This window comes from Pristis pectinata, chromosome 9, assembly GCF_009764475.1.
Source record: "Pristis pectinata isolate sPriPec2 chromosome 9, sPriPec2.1.pri, whole genome shotgun sequence".
Taxonomy (NCBI): domain Eukaryota; kingdom Metazoa; phylum Chordata; class Chondrichthyes; order Rhinopristiformes; family Pristidae; genus Pristis; species Pristis pectinata.
The window spans coordinates 95285168-95305593 of record NC_067413.1 but is presented as its reverse complement, the minus strand read 5'-3'; the positions used below and the strand labels follow the sequence as shown (position 1 = coordinate 95305593).

General features: G+C 44.1%; 1 protein-coding gene across 4 annotated transcripts in view; it reads left to right on the top strand.

Annotated features, from left to right (window-relative positions):
* LOC127574270 (collagen alpha-1(XV) chain-like) overlaps positions 1-20426 on the top strand; it is a 226190-nt gene that overhangs the window by 144982 nt on the left and 60782 nt on the right. For all 4 annotated transcript variants that reach the window (XM_052023136.1, XM_052023134.1, XM_052023133.1 and 1 more), the window contains 5 exons: positions 1392-1454; positions 2470-2514; positions 4391-4507; positions 13896-13973; positions 15391-15426. In XM_052023136.1, coding sequence (XP_051879096.1) covers positions 1392-1454; positions 2470-2514; positions 4391-4507; positions 13896-13973; positions 15391-15426 — 339 coding nt within the window. The remainder of the gene's footprint in view (positions 1-1391; positions 1455-2469; positions 2515-4390; positions 4508-13895; positions 13974-15390; positions 15427-20426) is intronic.

The window sequence follows — 20426 nt, the reverse complement described above, 5'->3', positions numbered from 1 at the left end:
AGTATCACTTTATGGAGAACGATTGCCTTCAATGGTCAACAAGTAATCCTCCCAGCGATTTTTTAATTGGTCATTGGTGTTCTCTGGGTTTTGACTGTCCAAGAGATTGGATTACTGTGGGCGCTTCCCAAACCTAGGAAAGATAATAGATAGTAAAGTACTTGCTGGGCCGTCCAACCTCCCACACCCAGTTCCAATGGTTTATATGCTGGAGTGTGTACAGTCCTCACCTTTCCAGAGCCATGCAATCCCTCAGGAAAGAAGGAAAAGGGGTAAAAATCCAGTCTAATCCAATTGTTGGGATGTGGGTGGAAATCTGACAAAGTTCTCTCCACTGGTTGCTGGACTCTACCTTGGTCTAATTAATATCCCCTATCTGTTGGACTAAGTGATCACCACCACAGCCAGAAATACATCCAACTTAAGAGTCATAGAGGAATACTTAACTGTGTTTAATTCAGCAAATAATATCCATCAATGAGCCGGCATCCATCATTAAGGACCCTCACCATCCGGGACATGCCCTCTTCTCGTTACTACCATTGGGGAGGAGGTACAGGAGCTTGAAGACCCACACTCAACGTTTCGAGAACAGCTTCTTCCCCTCCACCATCAGATTTTTGAACGGTCCATGAACACTACCTCGTTATTCCACTGTTTATTTATTTTTTGGTAACTTACAGTAATTTTTATGTCTTGCACTGTACTGCTGCCGCAAAACAACAAATTTCACGACATATGTCAGTGATAATAAACCTGATTCTGGTAACCTGTTCTATTGTTCTCTGGGGAAGGAAACCCTCTACAGTATCTGATCCAGTCCTGCCTTTCTTTTGTTAGGATATACAAGTTGCAATTTCTCAGAATTGGACAGGTTTGATCAGCCAGTTGGCCATCTTTTTTATGCACTTGCAACCTATAGTTTGTTTGACGTGCTGTCAGATTTATCAACTTGTTATTTAAGCCCTCCTTGGTCAGCTGGACTGACCTGCAGCTTCAATGAATCCTCTCACAGTAGCATTGCAAAGGTCCATTGATGCTTGACGCAAGTGACTGTTGTGGAGTCAGAGACAATACCACCACTGGCACAAGACACATAGTCCTGTTGTGAGGTCGGCCCAATCCAAATGAAAGACCTTGGCCATCACCATTATATATACTAAGCCCATAGAGTTGAAAGCAAAGTAATACAAAAAGCTTCAGGGTTATAAGAACTGACACAGAGCTATTAGAGTTTGAAAAGAATTAGTAACACTTGAAAAGATGTTACTGTCAGCATTGTTTTGAGGAGCATTGAAGATTGGGAGCATGTGGCAATACTGATTTCACATAAGCACAAGGTTACATTATGTTCTTCTGCCCTCCATTAAGAGACTCTTCATTGTTTGTAGGGTCCAAGAGGACCACCAGGAGTAGACGGGACTCTTGGTAAACCGGGGACCAAAGGGCAGAAGGTAAGTCGTGCAGACATGGTGATGCGATTTGGTGTGCGGTTCCAAGCTGGCCTTCATCAGGTGATTTTCCCATCATGTTCAAATCTTTCATCAAGTCTACAATATATGTTTATACTTCAAACCTCTTCCTTAATCACCTTTGCCAGTAGGTTGCACAAAAAGATATTTTATTATTGGATATTTTCCATTTTTCTTGGATAGCAACCAGCTGTTTCAGCAACCTGTGCAATATCAGTTCACTCTGCTTGCTTTACAGTGTGATTTTCTATTAATGAGAAACCAACACAAGCCTAATTTCCAACACCAGGATGAACGGCAATTGTAAAAATAATAGGATAAGGCGCGTTCCCCTGTGTATCTTGCAAGTTATGCTCTTATCTTTCTTTCTGTGTTACACATCCGTCTGACTGCAAAGAGGAAGAGGAACAGTATGTAACGGAGGTGATCATTTTTTGAGATCAGTCAAGATACAGAAGATAAGAATGTTAATCTGTGCAGAACAAAAAATTCTCCCAGCTTTTGTTTGGTGTTTTAGCAGGATTAGCTGGACCAGTTGTGAATTTTAAATGCTTCGTAGTGAACCTATGAGCAGTGCAGAACCAGTAATTTCTGTGCAAAACATCAATGCATATAGTTTGCCGGAAAATTCTGCACCCAAAGAATGATTGCTCACTTTGGATCAGTTGCCCAAAGCTTTAAGTGTGCTTCCAATTGATTAAAACATGTTCTCTCACACAGAATAGGACACCTGTAGCAAGCTGTGGATCAGAATAAAGGAAGCTAGCCATAAAATAAAAATTGATGGTTGTCAGATTGGATTGAAGGGATGGTGTCTTTGCACTGCTGCCAGATCGGGTTCTCATTGTCACTGTGAAAGTGTTAGGCCTTCCCATGGACTGTAGCTCCTACTGTCTCCTAAGAAAGTGTGGCTTCTGTGTCTTTTCTGCGATTTTTGGATGCAATGGGAACCTTCTGTTTTGCACAAGAAAAATCAATAAAATGCTTTTGTTTGCAGGGTGACCAAGGTCCAACTGGCGTGCCAGGACTTCAGGGAGCAAAGGTAAAATTTAAACTTTTAAAGGTCAGATTGACTGCACTTCCCTTGTTCATCCAAGAAGGATTAGCTTGTGATCTTCTGATTAGGTAGACACTCAGGATAGAGGATAACCTGTTTGTACTCTGGCTTTATGGGATCCAAGGTGGGGGAACCACAGACTCTTCCACGGATGGGACAGATGGTGATCAACGAGGAGGGTGGGTGGTTGCTTTGTGAGGTGGTGCGCTCTTTCTGCTGCTTACCCGGGGCTTCTGTGTTCTCAATTCCACCCTGAAAACTCCTCCTCCTCATTGGGCAGTCTTGGTCCAGGGATTCCCAGGAGCCAGTGGAGATGTTGCATTTCTTCACAGAGGCTTCCAGCACACCCATGAATCTTTTCCTCTGTCTGTCTAGTAATACTTCCCCATGACAGATCTCAAAATAGCAGGCTGTGCTGATTGATAGGCCGCCAAGAGTCTGCCCAAGGTGTGATCTTGAGTCCTAGCTAAACTCAGCCAACTGGGACTGATGGGCATTGGTGAACTGCTTGGGCTTAGACAACAACCTAGAGTTTTATCTGGAGCTAAACCACAACTTACCACTTTACCGATTCCTGTCCGCAAAGATCTGCTTCTTAATTCAACCTTAAGACCAATACCTGTGGCTTACGTTGTGATTATTTTCGGGCTGCAGGCTTGTGTCTGTTCACGAGGAATGATCCAGTACAAAAATAATATAGATCCCTGTTCATTCTTGCAATAACATTTGTTTGTTTACTTTCCTATACGCAGTTTGTTAGCAAGGCCATTTTTTATTGCGTGTCCCTAATTGTCCTTGAGAAAGTCATAGTCAGCTATGTGCCGCAGAGACACCCACAATCACTATTGCTGGATTGCTCCTCCACTCCACCACTATTCCAGTGATAAAACTCTGATGTAGTTCAGCACAAAATAGTATTGAAATCCATATGAAACATCGAAACCAGTCATGTTGAATTTGCTCTCCATTCTGGCTAGATATATGAATGCATTACGGAATTTGTTGCTATTTCACAGTTGTAAACCCACAGCAAACTCTGCACTGACTGGTATAACCCTTGCACATGCACGATCATATTTTACACTGTCCTTAGGTGCCACTGCTGGCATTTTCATTTGCCCAACAGAGGCCTCACAGATCTGAGGCTTGCCATGGAAGTACACTAGTGGGAAAGGGCTGCATTCTTGGAATTGCAAATCCTTCAGATCTTTTTTTTAATTTCTCATCCCCTCCCTTACAGGTAGACAAATGTCATCCAAGGTGCACTTTGGAGATGAACAGAGGGGATTTCCCAGCCAATATTTGTCCGATAGCTATTCATCTGATCCTTATCTCATTACTCTTTGTGGGAAATTTGCAATATTCCTGCTAAGTCTGCATATAAATAAATTGATACTATATTTCAAAAGAGCTTTGACAGCTATCATTTTTTGTGTGATTCCAGGGACTTTGAAAGACCTACATAAATGGAAGGTTTTTTAAACTAATCTCAGTTTCAATGCATGTTTTTCTGTAAACAAGTGTCCACTCTCTGAATCTCACCAGCCTAACAGATCATAAAAGAACATTTTGAGTCTGCAAGACCTAGGTGGGTGAAGTGGATTTGAATTTATTTCTAGTCTCCTATCAAGGAGCAGAAGCAAACAGTATCGTGGAAGACCCATTGCAGGAAGATCCCACAAGTTGCCATGCTTCACCAGGAAAACCTAAACATTCGTTCTGTGAGCTGCCCCTCCCCTTCTCTAACCCTTGTGCCTTTCTCCCTGTACAATGAAGTGACACACAAATTAGCTTGGTGGTGAGTTCATGAACATTACCAGTTTGTAAAAATCACCGCTCTCCCTAAATTGTTCCTTTTCAGGGAGAAGTTGGAGAGACTGGTTTACCAGGGCTTCCAGGACTCCCAGGTCAACCAGGTCCACCTGGACCTCCCGGACCTCCTGGGCAAGCCGGCAGTGGTCTCGGCTCTGGATTTGAGGTAACTTTCACGGTGCTAATGATGACCTTCTGAGAAGGATTGAATGGGTGACTGTCTCATAAAACAAAACCTTTGGATTAGAACTGAACGTAGACACCTAAAGGCCTTTCAGCAAAGGTCTACATCAGAGACTTTTAATTAAATCAAAAAGTTCAGCAATGTAAGATTAGCTCTGGCAATGGTTTAGGAAACAACTGACAATTAGGAAGGAAAGATTGAGGCATGGATGGAGGATGAGATACCAAGAAGGGCACTGTTACTCCTTTAGATTTACAGGAAATGCATGGATTGAGAAGTGTGAATGCAAATTGGTCAGACCTGTATGTGAAGACCATGGGGAGAGAGGGGGGAGGATGGGTGGTGTCAGGGCAGGCTGTGGATTCAGCAGGGGCAGCTCAGAAATACAAATAGTTGGATCAGATAGGCAAGCAGCAGAAAGCCGACAATGGAAATTTACCATATGCCCATATAAATCGCTGAATGCAAGCAGGAGGCACACTCACAGCAGTTATTCCACAAATAGTACTAAAATGACTAAGCATAAAGCTGAAAGAGATCTGGGAGTCTACGCAGGCTCAGTAAAGCAGACCAGAAATTGGCAAAGCCAATGGGTTGCTGAACTCCCCTGTCAGTCCAATCAAACATCCACCAGAAGATATTAAGCGGCACTGTAGTGTAGCGGTTAGTGCGACGCTATTACTGCGCCAGCAATCGGGGTTCGATTCCCGTCACTGTCTGTAAGGAGTTTGTACATTCTGCTGTGCCTGCGTTGGCTTCCTCTGGGTGCTCCGGTTTCCTCCCACATTCTGAAGACGTATGGGTAGGTTAATATGGGGCTTTAAAATGGGCAGCATGGACTCATTGGGCCAGAAGGGCCTGTTACCACGCTGTAAATAAAACTTAAAAAAATATTTAATTATGGGCAGACATGGAGCACTCTGGCCAATCAGCACTTTGATTGCCATCCCTTGCTATAGATGCCAACACAAAGGAGATATTCAAGGGAAGGTCTGGCAGCCAAAAGTCTCCCCACTTGCACAATTCTTCCACCTTGCTTGTGAATTCAAAACTAGCTTTTACTCTCAATAATTCTTCATCTTCCTAGGCGGCTGTTTGGGATTGAGGGTGACTTGCTTCCACACTAGTCTGTGGCTTCCGATATGGCTGGTGAGGCCAATGTGGGAATCACAGTCTCTTCCATAGATGGGCAGGAGGTGCTTGATGGGTGGGCAGTGGATAGTCTATGAGGAGGTGTTTACTCTGGGCTTCTATATGCTGCCAGTGCACGGACTTGGAGTTCTCAATACTATCCTAAATGTTCCTTCTCCGCGTTGAGTGATCGCGGACCAGGGAGTCAGTCAGGATATTGCATTTTATCAAGGAAGCTTTGAGCACATCCTTGAATCTTTTCCTCTGTCTGCCTGATAATCTCTTCCAGTGACAGAACTGGGGCAGCATCTCCTTCAGTTTGTCAGCACAGCCTTTGGTCGACTGATTAGGACCTCAAGCCTGGCACAAAACTCACGGTCTATTGGGTAAGAGGGATCCCTGCCCTACTAAATGCTTCCAAGACCAGGTCTACCTGTAGTAGGCATCCCAAGGTACTGGAAGGATATCACTCCTGCTGTTTCTGTAATATCCTTCAAATTCACGAAAGGAGAAGTAAACCAGCATCAGTATTCTCTTCCAGGCCATATCCTCAGCACTGTGGTCCTAACTGCATTCAGTTAGCTCCGCTGGGCTGCCCAGTGCCAAGTGCAGCTCTGGATACTAGCTCTCTTGCATGTGCAGGTATTTAATTCTATCCCCTCTCCAGCATTTGTAACTGGTATGAAATTTACATCAACTACCCCTACATAAATCCCTGCTCTCCATGAATATAATCTGATCAGTGACACATTGACTCATAAATCTCTGAACATCAATAGAAGTTCACTCCAGTGCACTAAATTTATGTAAATATCCATTCATCATATATACCTAGAAATCCCTCCTTTGTCAGTAGCACTAAACCCACCCTATAGTATCCTGTGCCTTGCTGCATACCTCCAAAATTCACTTCATACTGAAGCATCCTGTACCAATCCCCAAGCCATGACTTTCTATTCATATTCTTCCGCTAAGTTGCCTAAGGTGAAATTAACTCCACTGGCCCGTGCCCCATAAAAGAGGAACATAGTAACCTTGTAAAATAATTATAAGGATGCCCTAATCCCCTTATATTCTCTTCTCTTTCCATAGAACACTACAGCACAGAAAACAGGCCATTCAACCCTTCTAGTCTGTGCTGAAACTTTATTCCGCTAGTCCCATTGACCTGCACCCAGTCCATAACCCTCCAGACCTCTCCCATCCATGTATCTATCCAATTTATTGTTAAAACTTAAGAGTGAGCCCACATTTACCACGTCAGATGGCAGCTCATTCCACACTCCCACCACTCCCTGAGTGAAGGAGTTCCCCCTAATACTCCCCTTAAACCTTTCCCCTTTCACCCTAAAGCCATGTCTTCTCGTACTTATCTCTCCTAATCTAAGTGGAAAGAGCCTACTCACACTTACTCTGTCTATACCCCTCATAATTTTGTAAACCTCTATCAAATCTCCCCTAATTCTTCTACGCTCCAAGGAATAAAGTCCAATATTGTAACATTTCCCAAGTCAGAGCTTCCTAACATCACAAAGCAAAAATACTGGATAAGATTGATTAGTTGTTGCTAAAGGAAATTCACCTTTGGGTCTACACATGACATGAAACAGTGTGAAAAATCTCAGCTGCTGACTCTGGTAAGGTATGGATACCAGGATGGAATTCCATACAATATGTGCCAGCATTCATTGTTAAGGCTAGGATGAAAACTTCTAAGTAATTTAATCAAAAACCTCCAGGCAAGCGAGATTCAAGGGCACCATATATCTCAATGTATGTAGTCAGGACTATGATTGTACTATCCAGGATTCTCTCCTTGGCAGCTGTCAGTGCAGTAATACCAGGACGTGGGGAGTGAGGTGTTCAAAGAAACATAAAGCATTGGGAACCCTTTGATTGTTGAGTTGGTTTATTGATGAGCTCGGAATCAGTTGATGTGCGTGCTTTCTCAAACCAAAGAGGGTTTGCTGAACTGAATTGATGATGAGTGTGCTACTATATGTTATTAGCAAAAGATATTTATAGATGTTCAAAAACAACTCACCATTATTGTAATGAAAAGCAAGATGCTGGAGGAAGTCAGCTGGTCAGGCAGCATCTGTGGAGGGAAATGGACGGTCGACGTTTTGGATCGAGACCCTTCATCAGGACTGGAAGAGTAGAGGAAGTTTTGTGTCACTATTATTGTAGAGCAAGCATGAGTATTTATTTATTGTGTGGCATCAGATTCATTACAAGAGTAATTTTTTGTTTCATTGGTTGCCCAGTTAATTTAATGCAGTTTATTACCATTTTACCAGTGGGTATTTACCACTGATGTGGGTCAGCAGCCCGGGCTGTGGAAGCTTTCGACCATTGTTCGTGCCTGCAGAGTGGCGATCCTTCAAGGCTAACATGAGGGGACATAATTTTAAGATGACTGGAGGAAGGAAGAAGGGGGATGTCAGGGGTAAGTTTTTTACACAGAGAGTGATGGGTGTTGTGGTACGCACTGCTGGCAGAGGTTGTGGGGGCAGATACATTAGGGACATTTAAGAGACTCTTAAATAGCCACATGAATGAGAGAGAAACGGAGGGCTACGTAGGAGGGAAGGGTTAGATAGATCTTCAAGCAGGATAAAATGTCGGCACAACATTGTGGGCCGAAGGGCCTGTACTGTGCTGTAGTGTTCTATGTTCTATGAAAGTATTTTATGCAAGGTCGGAGGGCTTTAAGCAAAGTGGAGAAAGGCCGATATTGTCGTCAGCCATTGAAGTAGTTGGATCAGGGATGCACTTGTGTATAAGCATGCATTTAAGGTGAGAGGGGGTAGGTTCAGAACAGACGTGAGGGGTGTGTTTTTTACTGAGAGAGTGGTGGATGCCTGGAATAGGGTGGTGGAGGCAAAATCATTGGGGGCGTTTAAGAGGGGTTTGGATGGGCACATGAATGAGAGGAAAATGGAGGGATATGGACATTCTGTAGGTAGGAGGGAATAGTTGTGTCAGCGCAACATTGTGGGCCGAAGGGCCTGTTCTGTGCTGCACTGTTCTATGTTCTATAAGCAGTACAGGAGCACCTACATGAGCATCAAGTAGGGCAGCATTATGTGTCACCCAGGCTGCTTCAGTGTTTATTGGTCATTATTGTGGTAATGGAGTGCAGAGAGGGTCACTTGGTTTGCATGGGGACTGTGACAGTGCAGCATGCTCAGGAGGAGCTTCTCTTTATAAGAGAATCTGTTCCTGTTCATCCAGACAATGCATCCACCTCCTCGGCTGGAAGATAAAGCTGCTCCTCAGAGAGTCCTCCTGCTCCTCTTCTTCCTGACAGTTGTGCGTCAGCCTCCTGGGCCCTAGGGATCCTCAGGCACTCTGTTTGCAGAGGTGTGCAGTGTGCAGCGCTCTCCTGAACTCTCCGCACCTCTACACTGCCTGCTGACGAAGGCACCTTCATGGGACCAGCAGCACTCCCCACGACTATCCTCATGGTTGTGCGTGGGGTTATGTCGAAGCTCAGCTGGTGTGGTCGGGGTGTGAAAAGGTATCAGCTATGGAAATTGAGGGCAGTATCTCCCATGATCCATCCCTCAGCACAGAGCTGACCACTGTAAGCGGGAGGCCGTGCAGATTCCCGAATGGCTAAAGGGTCATGAGAGCTGCTGGGGAACATTGTATTGACCATTGTTAATTCTTCTCATGACCCATGGTGACTTGTACATTTAGTGAGTGGAGACCCTTTCCACTAATGGAAAGATCTGTATCATTGAGGGGAGCCTTAACAGGCACACTGGCGCAGTCTGTGGCTACCTGCATTGGTGGGAAGTGCTAGGAAATCCCAGTGTTTGAAACGTTACCTGTTTCACACCAAAAATTTGAACTCATCCTGTATAATCACAGAAGCCAGGTGATTCCTTCATTGGTACATGGACAATAAACCAAGATGGTGATATGGATCTCAGGGGTGACTGCCTGAAATGATCCAGTGAGCAGGAAGTTGAGATTCACTGTTGCCTTGACTTCTACAGAGAGAGCAGTCCAGGCATGAGATCGTGGCCAAGGCTGACTCCTAGAATGTCACACACCTGTTATTACAGACTTAGAAAACCTGAATCTGCAAAGACATTGATCATCATGCTGAGTGTGCTTTGCACAATGATGAGGTACACTTCTAATGCTGGGATGACTTAAAGTGAGCTAACATGGGCCGTGACTGAATTTGCCTGGTCTAATATTGCAATCAACACAAACTTACCTGGAAATGACCATTAACATGAGTTACTCCAGGATTAATGCAGGAGTAAATGTGATTAATATAGAATTAGTGTAAATGGGCTGAAGGACCTGTTGTATCTCCCTACGACACTGTGGCTAAAATCAACCAAGCATTGAATTAAAGTGCTTAATAGGCAAAGCTGTTAGAAAATGTTGACAATTGATGAACGTGAATTAGAGCAACAGCAAAGGATATTAGTTCTATTGCAGGCGAGCTTGTGGACAAGGGAATGGAGTGCAGAAAGCTGGATAGGAAATATAACATGAAGATAACTTCATACAACCAGGTGGCAGACATTTTCTTAACATTTGGATAGGAAATTTGTTAGCAGCCACACTGGAGTACTGAGAAGAGCCTTAGATATCAACCAGAAGGATATCCCCAGTAAGATGGTACATGGGGACTTAGACCTACATAAATAAACCAAATAATCAACAGCAAAACAGTAATTTGCTGACCATTTCACCAGCACTAGAATGGAAACATGAGGGATCAGACTAGAATTAAATGGGACACTCAGTTAGTACTGGGTGCAGGGTACAGCAAGTATTGGTAGTGTGGAGGAACAGAGAGATCATGGAGTCCAGGTACATAGATCCCTCAAAGTTGCCGCACAAGTGGATAGGGCAGTTAAGAAGGCATATGGTGTGCTGGCCTTCATTAGTCAGGGGATTGAGTTCAAGAGCTGCGAGGTAACGTTGCAGCTCTGTAAGACTCTGGTGAGACCACACTTGGAATATTGTGTTCAGTTCTGGTCACCACATTATAGGAAGGATGTGGAAGCTTTGGAGAGGGTGCAGAGGAGATTTACAAGGATGCTGCCTGGGTTGGAGAGCATGTCTTATGAGGAGAGGCTGAGCGATTAGGGTTTTTCTCTTTAGAGCGACAGAGGATGAAAGGAGACTTGATAGAGGTGTATAGGGTTATGAGAGGCATAGACAGAGTGGACAGCCAGTATCTTTTCCCCAGGGTGACAATGGCCAATACTAGAGGTCACCTATTTAACGTGTGTGGAGGAAAGTTCAGGGGGATGTCAGAGGTAGGTTTTTTACACAGAGAGTGGTGGGTGCCTGGAACGCACTGCCGGGGCTGGTGGTAGGGGCCAATACGATAGGGTCATTTAAGAGACTATTAGATAGGCACATGGACGAAAGAAAAATAGAGGGTTATGGGAGGTGAAGCAGAGAGGGGGATAGATTGAATGGGGATAAGGTTTATAAAGGTCAGCACAACATTGTGGGCTGAAGGGCCTGTACTGTACTGTTCTATGTTCTATGAATGGGACAGTGCATACTGACTTGGAATCTCTCCTTTCTATATTTGCTCATTTCCTAGGTATCCCAATCTATATGTAGAACCCCATACCACCGCTAACCCCCACTCCTCCCACCACCAATGATAAAAGCCATTATCAGATTCATCAGTTCATTGGTATTCCTTAGGGCTTCTTACTTCAGGGAAGGAAATGGACTCTACGCAGAGTTAGACTGAATTGATTAGAAAAGTGGCAGGTCAGTCATGTTTGCAGAAGTCTGAGACAGAAGTCTATGAAGTAATGACTTACTCCAAAAGTCTTGAGCACATCATCCACTACCTTCCTTTAGAGTAGTGGTCAAGTTGCAGTGTTATGTTTCAGATTAGATGTCAATGAAGGTCGCCTCCTTGGATACCAACTACCAGTCCAGGTTGGGCCCACTTCTAACCATTGGAAGGTTGGAACACCCTCATTTCACTATGTCAGGACCCACTGAGCCAGGAAAGCAAAACAAAGCATAAGTGACTCCTTCCCCTGGGCACACCCTGGTTAATGTCTTCCAAAGTCATTAGAGTGTCTTCTAAAGACATTAGTGCACCAGGGAGCAGTTTGGCTCTAGTGACCACAGTTCTATTGGTTTTAAGATAGCGATGGAAAAGGATAGGACAGGTCCACAGGTTAGGGTCCTAAACTGGAGCAGGGCTAATTTTGGGGGAAATAGGCAGGATCTAGCAGAGGTCGGCTGGGAGAGCCTGTTTGAAGGGAAAGGAACAAATAGCAAGTGGGAGGCTTTTAAGAGTGTGATATCAAGAGTCCAGGAGCAGCATGTTCCCGTTAGGGTGAAGGGTAAACCTGGCAAGTTTAGGGAACCCTGGCTGATGAGAGGTAATGAGGTTCTGGTCAAGAGAAAGAAGGAAGCATACATTGGGTTAAGGAGGTCAGGGATGAGTGAATCCCCTGATGATTATAAAAAGATTAAGAATACACTTCAGAGGGAAATCAGGAGAGCAAAGAGACGGTATGAGATGGATCTGGCAGGCAAGGTGAAGGAAAATCCCAAGAGGTTCAGAGTCAGAATCAGGTTTATTGTCACTGACTTATATGTCATGAAATTTGTGGTTTTGCAGCAGCAATACAGTGCAAAGATGTAAAATTACTATAAATTACAAAATAAATAAATAGTGAAAAAAAAGGAATAACGAGGTAGTGTTCATGGGTTCGTGGACTGTTCAGAAATCTGATGGTGGAGGGGAAGAAGCTGTTCCTGAATCATTGAGTGTGAGTCTTCAGGTTCCTGTACCTCCTCCCCGATGGTAGTAAAAAGAGGGCATGTATTAAGAGTGAAAGGGTGGCAAGGGAGAGAGTAGGTCCCCTTAGAGATCAGCAGGGCCGCCTATCTCTAAGCCACAGGAGATGGGTGAGATTTTTAACGAATATTTCTCCTCAGTGTTTACTGAGGAGAAAATCATGGTTGCTCAAGAGATAAGGGAAACAAGTAGAAATGTTTTGGAGAACATTCATATTACTGGGGAGGAGGGGGATCTTGATCAGTTAGACAAGTAGGCCGAGGAGTGACAAGTGGATTTCAATACAAATAAGTGTGAGGAAATTCAAACCAGTGTAGGATTTATACGCTTAATGGTAGGGCACTAGGGAGTGTAATGGAACAGAGCGACATAGGAGTACAAGTGCATAGTTCGTTGAAAGTGGCGTCACACGTAGATATGGTGGTGAAAAAGACATTTAGGACGCATGCCTTCAGTCAGGGCATTGAGTATAGGAGTTGGGACATTATGTTGCAGTTGTATAAGTCATTGGTGAGGCCGCACTTGGAGCACTGTGTACAGTTTTGGTCACCCTGTTATAGGAAAGATGTGGTTAAACTGCAAAGAGTGCAGAAAAGATTCATGAGGATGTTGCCAGGACGAGAGGGCCTGAGTTATAGGGAGAGGTTGGCCAGACTAGGTCTTTATTCCTTGGAACGTAGGAGTATGAAGGGCCACCTTATAGAAGTGTTTAAAGCTATGAGAGGCATAGATAAAGTGGACAGTAACAGTCTTTTCCCCAGGGTAGGGGAGTCCAAAACTAGGGGGTTTAGGGTGAGAGGGGAAAGATTTAAAAGGGACCTGAGGGGCAACTTTTTCACGCAGAGGGTGGTGAGTATATGGAACGAGCTGCCAGAAGAAGTGATTGAGGCAGGTACAATAGTCTCATTTAAGAAATACATGGAGGGGCGGGGCTTAGAGGGATATGGGCCGAGCGCAGGAAATTGGGACTAGCTGGGTGGGCACCATGGTTGGCATGGACTGGTTGGGCCGAAGGGCCTGTATCCATGCTGTGTTGCTCTATGACTCTATGACTCTGAAGACTTGATATATTCTGCTGAATGGATTAAAGGATAAGTTTCACTCAAAGATTAATGAAAATTTTGAACCCCATAGGGTTTGGGTCATTTGAAAGGGTTTAATGAGATCAATCACTGTTTGTTAAGATATGGAACGAAGCAGGTAAAAAAAGATTCTGGTTCAGATCTCCCATGAATGGTGAAGTGAACTTCCAAAGCTGGAGATCTACTCCAGTGTTTTCAAGATCATAGAAGAAATTCCACAGCCGCTCTCCCCTGCAAAGAATAAAATGCAATAGGTATTTCAAAGTTAGGATTTGAAACATGTAATTTGACTGTTGATTTCACAAGCCATATTTTAATATATTTTCTATCTTTCCAATAGGATATGGAAAGCTCTGGTGAATTTGGACTACCAGGCATACCTGGAAAACCCGGACTTCCTGGATCTAAGGGGTCCCCAGTAAGAATTTTAAATAATTTAGAAAACCCTTCACCCTAAACCTATTTTCTGGGCTTGGTGGTTTACTGGATTTCTGGGCAAGGAGTTCACGCTCAGAGGCAGGCAAGTTATTATCCTTGAGACTCACATTTACTTCAAGAAAAGTTGTAGGAGTGTGGAATTTCCTCGAGATTCCTGTCATTGTCTTGCAGTGATGTCTTCTGTTGTGTGGAGGAATATGTGTAATAGTATACTGTCATCATTCCGAGAGAGTAAATATTTATAAATAACTAATATGATTGAAGTAATTACCTTAATTTGGTCCACATCAGAAGCAGAGGGACTTAGTGTATCAAAGTGCCACGCATCAGGATCCGAGGGCACAGCCTCAGAATAAAGGGACGTCCCTTTAGAACTGAGGTGAGGAGGAATTCCTTCAGCCAGAGGGTGGTGAGTCTGTGGAATTTGTTGCCACAGAGGGCTGTGGAGGCCAAGTCATTGGGTATATTTAAGGCAGAGACTGATAGGTTCTTGATTGGTAAAGGGGTTAAGGGTTACAGGGAGAAGGCAGGAGAATGGGGTTGAAAAAAATAAGTCACGATTGAATGGCGGAGCAGACTCGATGGGCTGAATGGCCTAATTCTGCTCCTATATCTTATGGTCTTCTATAGTTAACGGAAGTTAGGTTATTAAATGCTTAGAAGACCTAACAGATTTCAAGTTATCTTATTCTTTGGCGTGCCTTACAAGTAATCTATGAGCAGACTGAATATGCCTCGGTAAAATGAGTTCTGGGTAGAGAATCAAAGATGTGAATGCTAATGTAGAGTTACCCTGAAGGGCATCAGTTCCCATCCCATCTCAGTAAGTGGAATGGAAGATAATAAATCTGCTAATCTGTTGACTGGCACCAACCAAGCAAGCCCCCAGATTGTTGAGATTGTCCAGTAAATGAAGTCAAGCAGGAGTTATGGTTTTGATTTGGTGTTGGCAACATCAACAGAAGTTTTTACAACAATCAGTAGATTTTATCCCACTGCCTCCTCACGCAGTCTAGCAGATTTATAACTTTCAGTCACATAAAATGGCATTGGCAGGATTTGAAGCTCAAGGTAGTCACCCTCTGTTGTAACTCCCTCCCTCCCAAATGGGCCACCATATACAGGAGACAAAGGGTCCCTTCAGAACAGAAGTTCTGCCTTTGCAATATCCTTCTGGTACAGGTCTCCCACCTGTAAACTGTGCAATCCTGGACCCTCTCTGCACAGCACCAAGTCAAAGCCTTGAAACAAATTATTGGACGGAATTGTGCTTTCTCACAAGCACTGACCCTGTGCTTGTGTCTGATAGATCAGATTTGCAGGTTACAGAGATTCCACATGTTCAACAGTCTTCAAATATTTGTTCAGTAGTTGATTGACTCACTCTCTATTTGTAGGGTGAAAAAGGCGAACAGGGTTCTCCAGGTGAAAAGGTAAGTTCAACTCAATTGAGAGATTTTTTTAACCCTGTTTTCTCCCCATTGCAGCCTTCAGACCAGATGGGAAAGGATCAGATCCAATTGAAAACGTTGACTTCATTTTTCCAGACGGCATGCTTGGGTTTTCTTCTTCTTCTTAGGCAGTCCCTCAAGATCAAGGATGACTTGTTTCCACTCCAGTTATGTGGCCTCTGAGTAGATGACGTGGCTAATGTGGGAATCACAGACTCTTCCACAGAAGAGGAAGGAGGAGTCTGATGGGGGGGGCAGATGGGTAGTTTGGGAGGGAGTGCATTTCTCCTACTAATTGCGTAGGGCTTTTCCGTGCTCCCAATGCACCAACTCAAGGTTCCTAATGCCACCTCAGATTCTCCTTTTCTTTGAGGGCTCCGGGGCCAGAGATTCCCAGGAGGCAGTGGATGTTGCATTTCTTCAAGGAAACTCCAGTAGTCTCTTCCTGGGTTTGGAATTGTGTCCGGTGTTTAGCTTTAATTGGTTAGTGATGGACTTCTCCAAGAACAATGATTTCCCAGCACAAGAGGTGTAGCAATCTTTTATTGACCTGTGCTTACCCGTCTAGAATGGCCAGAATAGCAAAGGACACTGAGATCACAAAAATTGGTAAATTGGTCTATTATTGTCACATGTACCAAGGTACAGTGAAAAACCTGTCTTGCATGCCATCCATGCAGATCAATTCATTACAACAGTGCATTGAGGTAGTACAAGGGAAAACAATAACAGAATGCAGATTACAGAGAAGGTGCAGTGCAGGCAGACAATAAGGTGCAAAGCCACAGCGAGGTAGGTTGTGAGGTCAAGAGTCCATCTTATTGTACTAGGGGACCTTATAACAGCGGGATAGAAGCTGACCTTGAGCCTGGTGGTACATGTTTTCAGGCTTTTGATTCTTCTGCCCGATGGGTGAGGGGAGAAGGGAGGATGTCTGGGGTGAGTGGGACGGGCTACTAAATGAATTAGATCAGTGTTTATCAAGAAAGAAAATGCTGCTGCAGTTTCAGCAAAGGAAGGTGCAACTGAGATCCTAGATTGGTTAAAAGCTGATGATGAGGAAGTTTGAGAAAGGCCAGATGTACTTAAGAGTGGGTGAGGCACCAGGTTCAGATGGGTGGCATTCTGGGTTGTAGAGAGAAGTGAGAATGGAAATTGCAGAAGTACTGGCCAGAATCTTCCAAGTGTGTGTAGACATGGGACTGGTGCCCGAGCATTGTTTCTAAAAGAAAGGTGTACAGATAAACCCAGTACATATCAATCAGTCAGTTACCTCAGGACAGATGACTCCCTGCCATTCAGGTTACAAAAATTGGCTCTTACAGAATTCGCAAATCACTGTCCAAAAATTTGTGATACGGAATAAAACTTGGTCTCACAGAATTTATGTGGGAAAAAAAAGTAACTAAATAAATGTAGAATTTTTTTTTCAACTCACGTCTCTTTTATGCATGCCCAGATGAGATAGCTTCACGTTACAGAAAATCGTGACACTCTCCATTTTTTTAGGAACACAACCCCCTGTAATATGGGGGCCACCTACAGTGATAAAAAGTTTAGAAATGATAAGCAAGAGCAGAATTTTCAGTCATAGAGCCATAGAGCACTACAGCACAGAAACAGGCCCTTCGGCCCATCTAGTCCATGCCGACCTGTTTTGCTGCCTAATCCCATCTACCTGCACCCAGACCATATCCCCCAAACCCCTCCCATCCATGTACCTATCCAAACTTCTCTTAAATGTTACAATTGAACCCACATCCACCACTTCTGTTGGCAGCTCGTTCCACACTCGCACCACCCTCTGAGTGAAGTAGTTCCCCCTCAGATTGCCCTTACATATTTCACCTTTCATCCTAAACCTATGACCTATAGTTCTAGTCTCACCCAACCTGAGGGGAAAAAGCCTGCATGCATTCACCCTATCTATACCCCTCATAATTTTGTATACTTCTATAAGATCTCCCCTCTTTCTCCTGCACGCCAGGGAATAAAGTCCTAACCTGTAACTCAGGTCCTCGAGTCCCGGCAACGTCCGTGTAAATTTTCTCCGCATTCTTTCAAGCTTATTGATATCTTTCCTGTAGGTAGGTGACCAGGACAGGACACAATACTCTCAGTCTGGCCTCCCCAACATCTTGTACCACTTCAACATAACATTCCAACTCCTGTACTCAATGCCCTGATTGTCCAGTCACCTGGACAAAAATGAACTAGTTGGGGGAAAGTGGATGGATTTGTAAAAGGAAATCATGTTTAACTAATGATGGTGTTTTTGATGAGATAACAGAGAGGGTTATAAGAGATGTGCAGTTGATGTTTATGTGGACTTCTAAAAGGCACTTGATAAAGTGCCAGATTAATGGGTTGTCATCAAGTGTGAAGCCTATGGAATGGAAGGGGACTGAAGCAGCATGGATGGAGAACTGGCTACCTGACCACTGCTAAGAGTAGTGGTGAAAGGCTGTTTATATACTAGAGGAAAGGCTACAGTGATCTACCCCGAGGTCAGTCCCAACCACACTGCTTTTCTTAATAGTAATGACATTGACTTCCAAGTACAGGGACAATTTCCAAATTTGGAAGCCCAGTGAACTCGAAGGAGGATGCTAGTGGACCTCAAGAGACAAAGCTGTTCAAAAAGTACACAGAATGCCAGGCTTTATAAACAGAGGCAGAGAGTACAAGAGCACAATGAACCTTCATGAGACGCTGGTTCAGCCACAATAACAGTATTCTGTCCAGTTCTGGGCACCACATTGTAAGAAAAATATGTAGGCCTTAGAGAGGACACAGAAGAGATTTACGGGGATGATTCCATGAGGACTTTAGATGTGTGCATAGGCTGGAGAAGTTGGAGCTCCCCTTGGAACAGAAGAGGTGGCAAGGGGATCTGACGGAGGTATTTAATGTTATGAAGGGTCTAGAGACAACAGATAGGGGGTAACACTGAACATAGAAAATGGAACATAGAACACTACAGCACAGTACAGGCCATTCAGCCCACGATGTTGTGCCGACATTTTATCCTGCTCTACGATCTATCTGACGCTTCCCTCCCATATAGCCCTCCATTTCTCTATCATTCATGTGTCTATCTAAGAGTCTCTTAAATGTCCCGAATGTATCTGCCCCCACAACCTCTGCCGGCAGTGCGTTCCACACACCCACCACTCTCTGTGTAAAAAACTTACCCCTGACATCCCCCTTATACCTTCCTCCAATCACCTTCAAATTATGTCCCCTCGGAAGAATAAGGAACCAGATAATATATAAGGAATGTAAAGAACCACAAAATAACACGAGGAAAAGCTTCTTTGTGCAGTGACTGGTCAGTGATCTGGAGGTTTGGAATGCCTACTACCAGGAGTTGGGGAGGAAGATTCAATCAGGGCCTTCATAGGGAACTGGATAAGTACTTGAAAGGAAAATGTTTGCAGGGCTGTGGAGAGCAAGACCAGCTGTATTGCTCTTGACTCAGCCCAGCACAGACTTAATGGGCTGAGTGGGCTCCTTCCTTACTGTAACCTTTCTGATCCTGTTGTGGAATCTCCAGTGCAGACGGATGTTCACATGGACCTCCTGTCCACAAACACCACCTCCTTTTGTCTTCCCTCCCATGAAGCTGGCTATTGGTTCTGGGAGCAGAGGATAAGACTGTCCATTGGCCCCTTCACCCTGCAGATGACCTAGATCTCTACTGAAGACTTCAGTTTTGACTAAGACCTTCAATGGGAGCCCTCTGTCTTTTTTTGGAATGTTTCCATTCACTTAGGGTTCCTTGGTACACTAGAGATTTTCTCATGATGTGCCAGTCGTGCTGTTTCCTGTCTGTAGTCTCTTTTGGCTGTAGGACCATCACCATAAGTCAACAATGGAGATGAAATGAGCCTTGACCCGGGAAAAAGATATCAGGGTTGGTCCCGGCAGAGTGAGCTGGGGAGGTATTTACCATCATCCAAAACCAAGCCGGGAAACGGAGAATATCCTTCAGGCTGATGTTTGGAAGAGTAAATTAACCCAGACTGTAACAAATATCTGTAGAGCAAAGAAATAAATTCCCTCTTCATGACTTGAAATCCTGAATTCCCTTGTGATTTCCCTCCTCCCATTTGAATTCTCAGCTGGAACACATCAAAGGATTTTTCAGGTATGCTATAAATATCAGGAAACAACCATACAAGACTCAAAGCTGCACCCATTCAACTATTGATCATGTGCTCAATGCACATACGATTCAACATTAGTCACTGAGAGAGTAACCTCCTGAAGTAGTTGTCTGTGTAAAGGGCTCAGAAAGGAATTTTTCCCCCTAATTGGGAACATATCCATTTTTCTTCCCCTTCAAGGAGATTAAATGGCTTTCTAATATGGTGGGGAGCATATACATTGTGATCCACAGGATGACATTACATGGGTCACCCTGAGGGAATCTTTGCCTGTCCATTGTTGCTTGTATAAAACCACTGGATGCCCAGCTCTGGCACTCAATGTGAGCACCAAAAGATGTGTGAGCGTAGCACAGATTCTTGTTCCATTTGATTTCCTTCTCTCTTCGTAGGAAGCCTTCATTAGGGATTCTCTCTCAGCCAGTCTGGGATAACAAAATGCCATCCTTCAAAATGTACCTGCAGGGTCCCCAAAAATGTTCGCTATCTGCAAGGCCCAGTCCAAGGAGTGATGGATTATCCTCCACTTGCCTGAATGAGTGAAGGTCCAACAAGTCTCAAGAAGGCCAACATCATCCACTAGAGTAGCAGCCTATCCTCAAGCCTGAACGTCCATTCTCTCCACCACTGTATACCACGGCTGCTGAGCATACAATCTAGTGGAAGCTCTGAGGCAGGTTGACTAGGCTTCTACAGCAACATTAACTGAACCCACCACACCAACATTTAACACAAGGACTATGTCACCACCCCCAAATTTGCTTTCAAATTACACATAGAAACATATAAAATTATGAAAGGGACAGATAGGAT